We start from the raw sequence: 6,523 nt of genomic DNA on the forward strand, positions 1-6,523 counted from the left end.
TGATTGAATAATTTTACAAATTTAACAGTTTGCAAACAGTACAGAAACTACTTTCTGGTGCAAGCTAGAAGACTCATCTAGGCGGTAGGGCGTTCCACATATAAACGCCTCCACACTAAATAAATAACCACACGTGAGGGAAACAGGCCATAGCAGCACCTCACATCCATGATGCGGTTATTTTCTCATAACTGACTTGCTCATTATATGAATCACACATTAATGCGAGAGAAAGCTCCCCCCGGCCCAAAGAGAACAAATTTCATCAGCTGACCACTATAAAATGTATGTACCGTTTGTGTGTTTCACCACACTAATAATGTATGGATGTATCTGACCTCACTGACACCAGATTAATAGTTTAACTCCTGCTTCTCAACTGTGCCATATTAAGAAGCTGTGTCGTTTCAGCACGACTGAGGGGGCGAGGTCACTTCTCGCCCTGAGGGTGTCTTACTGGTACTATTTCTATTGAAATTTCGATTTCATGATAAAAACTTGCATGCCTAATTTGGAGGAGAGCAAGCAACATAGATCTGTGCTTTCATTGTCCCATACCAAAATTCTTCTAGAATTTCTTATCAGCTACTTTTGGCGCAGTACACCATTGTAAGAGTAAGAATCCAAATATATCCACTCCCCATGGTATGATCAGTGTGAGCAATGTGCGTAGGAGTAGAAACCTGAATGTCTGGTAGATGTAGTAGAGTTCCTCATACCTTTCTTATCTCCTCGAGTTTCTCCAGCACCAACTCCTGGCCCATTAGAATCTGTCTCTGGACTGAGATAGGGTAGAGAGAAGTCATTATGAACTCCCATCAACATAAATGTATGACAAGGTATAAATAAACGTCTTGGTCCCTCGCAGCTACTGTAGACATTTGGTATGCTAGATTATCTGCCATAGTCGCTTGTACAGTAGACAAATATGTGCAGACAGACAGCCCAAATCAGGTTTTTGGCATATCATCCCAGATTGGGCATATCCAGGTTGGATTCAGGCTGCTTTATCACCAGTAAAAACAAAAGAAAACACATGGAAACTGAATTTTACTATTCAGATTTGAACCACATTCATAGGTGATTTGAAAATAAATTAAAATCAGTTTTCATATACTCAAATTGCATATCAAACTGTCCGTCATTTCACTCGAGTCGCAACGCAACACGATTAGTAATGGAGAACAATAGTTCCTGGACAGAGTGAACCGTGTCTGCTAGCAATTTGTGGGAATGCCTCAGTACAGGAAAAGCTTGAACCAACGTGCAGGAACAAGAGCATTATGTCGAGACATAGAAGTGCCAGAGGAAAATAAAACATTTCAAGTTTAAATATAAGGAGATGAACAACGGTAACAACAAAAGCGGGGTAAGATTAAACCCATCTGCTGATTCGATGCACCTGGCGATAAGCCAAGTGTTGTTGCCTCTGCAACCAATGCAGAAAGGTCGATGATGTGTGAATACACACATCTGATATAATCACTTGCAAATGGGCTTGTAAATACAGTAAAGGGCCGTTCACATTGAGCACTACAACTACTATAAATAATATTGTTTTAAAAGTTGTTCTAAAAATGGTAAATGGTGCATTTATATAGCGTGTTTTATCCAAATCGCTTTACATAGAAGCGAGAGTGTCTTGCTCAAGGACACTTCGACACTAACTCTGGGGGAGCCTGGGATCGAGCTGGGAACCTTGCGGTTCCCATTCGGCCGTTGTACCGTGTTTTACAGTGGATGGCAGAGTTCACACAGACTCATTTATAAAACAAGATGTTCGTTGTAGTGATAGTGCTCAGTGTGTTTAATACAGTTGGGTGCCACCGATATTGTTCCTTATCATTTGACCCATTTAGGCCCGACCTCAAAATTTAAAAAAAATCCTTCTAAATCCTCCAGTTTTCTGAAATAAATATTTTCACGATTTTTCAAAAATAGCAGACCTACAAGCTCGTAGCGCGCCACTCGGTGGCGCGCTATGAGCTTGTAGATCTGCTATTTTTCAATAGCTAAATTATAACAATGTTTAAAACACCAAAAGGGGTTCCCGCCCAAAATGGATTAACTGTCCTTTTGCGCAGATCACGCAAACCTCAGCAAAAAGAAAAGGACAATATCGATGGCCTCCAACTGTAAGTGTATACAGACTGTGGAGTGTGGACAGTCAGTACTAAAGATCGAATTTGACAAACAAATCAGATGGAGCAGATAAGAGTCGTCTGGACAAAGCCACCGGAGCTGCAGCCAGACTTTGCCAGCACATTTCGTCGCCGTTGGGGCGGAAACCTCAAACCTCGTCAAAAACTGCTACTTTTCAGGAAATGGGAAACAAGAACCCGTGTTCCAATGGATACATTGTACAGTACATCTTATTTAGTCACAAGAATTTGCCAATTACTTTTCATTGGTTAGATATTTATAAAATCCTTAACCACTTTTAACCTGGTATGGCATGTCATTATACTGTAGGTGAAATCTAAATTTTTCAAAAATAGCAGATCTACAAACTTCTAGATCAGCTATTTTTCTAAATATTTATTGTAGATTGCATTGTTTTAACTATAATTTTGGTTTGCTATTCAGATTTGAATTCATAATGTAGCCTGTAGGTGGTTTGAAATATGTATATATTTCAAACGATATTTATTGTATATTGGCCAATTGTCATTGGTTAAATATTTCCAAAACCCACAGACCTCGACCTGGCGTGTACATAATTTATTAAAAAAAATAAATACAGAAAATATCAGGCTTGTAGATTAGCTAATTCCACTGCCTTTGCATGGAACTGTCATAAAACTATAGGTAATAAAATAGGGTATAAAAAGGTGAATAGTCTCCCCGACAGCTACGATGTATTACATTAGATGTGATAGCTCCTTTAGCCTCCTTACCTTGTTTACTTCCCATATAGACCTCCATCAGGTTGAAATTGGATGGGTCCTCCTCCTAAAAGCATAACATCATTGTGATATATTTTATACCATCAAAGGATAATTTTGTTGCAAATGCATTGAGCAAGCAAAGGCATTGTGCAGGCGTCTCATTTTCCCTACTTATCAATATACTTATTAGTATGAATTATATTTCTCTGTATGAATGAATGAAAAACTTTATTCCGAACAGGATAAAATTATACAAAAAAGTCAAAGAATTAAAATAAGTGCACAAATATAAGAATATTTCCAAAACAAAAAAAAACAAAAAAACAAGCCTCACTGGCCACAAGTATTGTAATTCTTTCTTTTGTTTCTTCTTTTTTCTTTATATGTTCGGAAAGGAGTAGGGAGAAGTAAAAAACGTATATATAACCCTACACCTTTATTACTGTAATTTCAGCGTCATCGCTTGACGTCAGTACATACCAACATGGTATAAACTTAAATATAAAATAATTCACAATGTATGTCGCTGTGTTGAAAGCTCTCAAGCTTTTTTGTGTTTTATCCTTTTGACAGACACGTATGTAACAACTTTTGTCAATACAAACTTCAATCAATTAACCAATATGGGTGAGTGTGTAGCTACCTGTCGGCCAAGCTGAATGCGGACCTCATTGCAGACTGATTCTACTGTGGTTTTCCTGGATATGGCGATAGATACATAGGCCGCGCCAACCCTGAGAAAGAAAATTCACACAAATGGAAAAAGAAATTAGAAGGCAGCAGCTAAAAGTAGGTATAAATTACTTTTTTTTTTTACCAGTCTACTAGGTCTGACACAATTATCGCTTGTGCTGTCAAACACTTTAATTAACCCCAGACGTCCCCATTTTGGGGGACTCATTGTGAGTTTTTTTTGCATTATTATTTTGTTCACTTTGCACTGGGTAATGCTCTGGCATAAAACGGTGGTCCCAGCAGCACTCACTTCAACCAGTCAGCATAGATCTTGAGGACCTCTGTGTCTTGGGGTTTGGCCTTGAGAATCCAGGCCTCTGGGTCCTTAAATATGCCCCTGTTATCTGGGCTTCCGTTGCGGTTGAGGATATCCTCGCTGTGGAGGGGCTGCTGGCCGTCACACTCCTGGAGCTCTAGACCCTGGGCCTCGACTGGGAGGTAGAAAGCCCTCAGTGCTGCTTCCTAGAGAATGGCATGAGTATGGGTGCAACAATTAATCTAATTAATCGATTTAAGCGATTACCGGTATTATAAATAATAATAATAAAGTAATCTCTTGCATTGAACTAAACAATACATTAATCACAAATAAAATAATCAGTTAATGAGTTTTTCGCTCATGATCCGATTTTTGATTTGATCTGCCGATACCGATTTTTTTCCAATCCGATATTTATATTTTTATCCAATATTTGTATCCATACAATATCCAAAATCAAACAATATCCAGTCTAACATCATGATATCGATATGGATATAATATTGATACTATGGATGTCCCGATCACGTTTTTTTTGCTCCCAATCCGATTCCGATCATTGATGTGATCGGCCCCGATTTCCGATCACATGTTCGGATCGGGACAACACTAGTTGCAACCCTACAGCGGTAGTGAGGGTTGGTTGGTTCCAGCTAGCTATGTTGTATTCACATTCTTCCTAAACCATGAGATAAAAAAACACTCCCTCTTCAACACTCTGATTCAAAAGGCCTCTAGTGAGGCTAAGGTCAATGTTTAAAATTGTAATCAACAATAATCATCATCAGTCATGATGATGAAGGTGAAGCTTGGACAGAATGCAACCCACACATTGTTCATCAAGTTGTCGGTCATGATGATGAAGATTCTGATGAGGTGAAGCTTGGACAGAATGCAACACACACATTGTTCATCAAGTTGTCGGTCATGATGATGAAGGTGAAGCTTGGACAGAATGCAACCCACACATTGTTCATCAAGTTGTCGGTCATGATGATGAAGGTGAAGCTTGGACAGAATGCAACCCACACATTGTTCATCAAGTTGTCGGTCATGATGATGAAGGTGAAGCTTGGACAGAATGCAACCCACACATTGTTCATCAAGTTGTCGGTCATGATGATGAAGGTGAAGCATGGACAGAATGCAACCCACACATTGTTCATCAAGTTGTCGGTCATGATGATGAAGATTCTGATGAGGTGAAGCTTGGACAGAATACAACCCACACATTGTTCATCAAGTTGTCGGTCATGATGATGAAGATTCTGATGAGGTGAAGCTTGGACAGAATGCAACCCACACATTGTTCATCAAGTTGCCCTTTTTCTTTTCTTTTTGTTTCTTGCCATTAGACATGGCATTTGGCCAAAGACTTATTCAATAATCTGCCACAGTGCCACTCGTTTGATAACGGAAAGGAATTTTAATATGGGTTCGGCTTTGTGCCTCTGTATATTGCCTACCATGTTTTTCTCCTTATACTCCATTTTGTTTAATTGTCTCAACCAGGCCGAAGGCATGGGGAGAGAGTATGTTTTGCACTCAGTCCGTGTGTGTGTCCGTCCGTCCATCTGTGTACAGCTAATCTCCAGCACCGTTAAAACCCGGTCGATGCCAAATTTTGCACACACGCTCCCTGGATGCCAACGATGAACCTCTGCCCCACATTTTCCAGAATGGCCTGTTATAGCGCCACCAGGAGGCCGACATTTGAAAAACACATTTGTTGATATTACTCCTCCAGATTCTGTCCAAAAATCCCGCAAATCGATACACACCATCTCTATAGTCATGTGTTCAAGCCGGATCTGTCCGATATTTCATATTCCATCCTAATTGGCTAATATTGGCTTTCAAAGTTTGCAGGATTGGCCCGTTTTGAAGGTGGATTTTTGCAAAACACATTTTTGGAATAAAATGCCTCAAATCATGAACGCAGCGTGCAATTTACGTGAAATCTTTCACGTACTTTCCTACTAGGGCTAGGCTGAGGAATATATCCCACACTTTTCACATTGGCCTGTTATAGCGCCACCAACAGGTGGAAATCATCCAATTGCCATCCAAGGCGTAAGAAGAAATGGCCCTTTTCACATTGGCCTATTATAGCACCACCAGGAGGCCACAACCTGACCTGCCCTGGTGGAGACCTGTGCCCCGAGGGGCACTTTATCTAGTTATTTTTCTTTTCTAATGATATGTATTTTGTGACATTTCTATGATGTCTTTTTCTTCCTTTTTTGTATTTAATTGTGTTATGTCAATGCTTTTGTTTTATTGGTCTTGATGTTGTATTATGTGTTTTCGTTTCTGTATTACTACACTGTGGTGCTCACATAAAATAAAAGTATAGTATGAAGTATTAAAATAAAAGAAGTTGTACCAAGGACAAATGGCGATATATTGGGTTGCTCATCAAGAATATCCCGGAATCAGCCATCGAGAATATCTGGGGAGACATCACCCCAAAATCAAATGATACGTAGCTTGCAGAGTTAGTTCAGTCAGATATACTCGAGGGGGTTCATGCCGTCCTCAAGGGCACATACAGTACTATAGTCAAGGGGTTAATATGCTGCATTACTATGCGTGTGCAAGTCCCACACGTCATTCGCTGATGTGGCAGTCAGCTGACCAA

General features: G+C 39.8%; 1 protein-coding gene across 8 annotated transcripts in view; it reads right to left on the reverse strand.

Moving 5' to 3' along the window:
• Positions 1–6,523, reverse strand: part of dgkq (diacylglycerol kinase theta) — a 31,984-nt gene that overhangs the window by 12,728 nt on the left and 12,733 nt on the right. For 5 of the 8 annotated variants that reach the window (XM_079510656.1, XM_079510653.1, XM_079510657.1 and 2 more), the window contains 5 exons: positions 6,269–6,334; positions 3,874–4,085; positions 3,532–3,622; positions 2,898–2,952; positions 720–781 (listed from right to left, as the gene is read on the reverse strand). In XM_079510656.1, coding sequence (XP_079366782.1) covers positions 720–781; positions 2,898–2,952; positions 3,532–3,622; positions 3,874–4,085; positions 6,269–6,334 — 486 coding nt within the window. The remainder of the gene's footprint in view (positions 1–719; positions 782–2,897; positions 2,953–3,531; positions 3,623–3,873; positions 4,086–6,268; positions 6,335–6,523) is intronic. The other 3 variants (XM_079510655.1, XM_079510660.1, XM_079510659.1) reach the window with 1 other exon arrangement.

Source organism: Electrona antarctica, assembly GCF_951216825.1.
Source record: "Electrona antarctica genome assembly, chromosome: 1".
Lineage (NCBI taxonomy): Eukaryota > Metazoa > Chordata > Actinopteri > Myctophiformes > Myctophidae > Electrona > Electrona antarctica.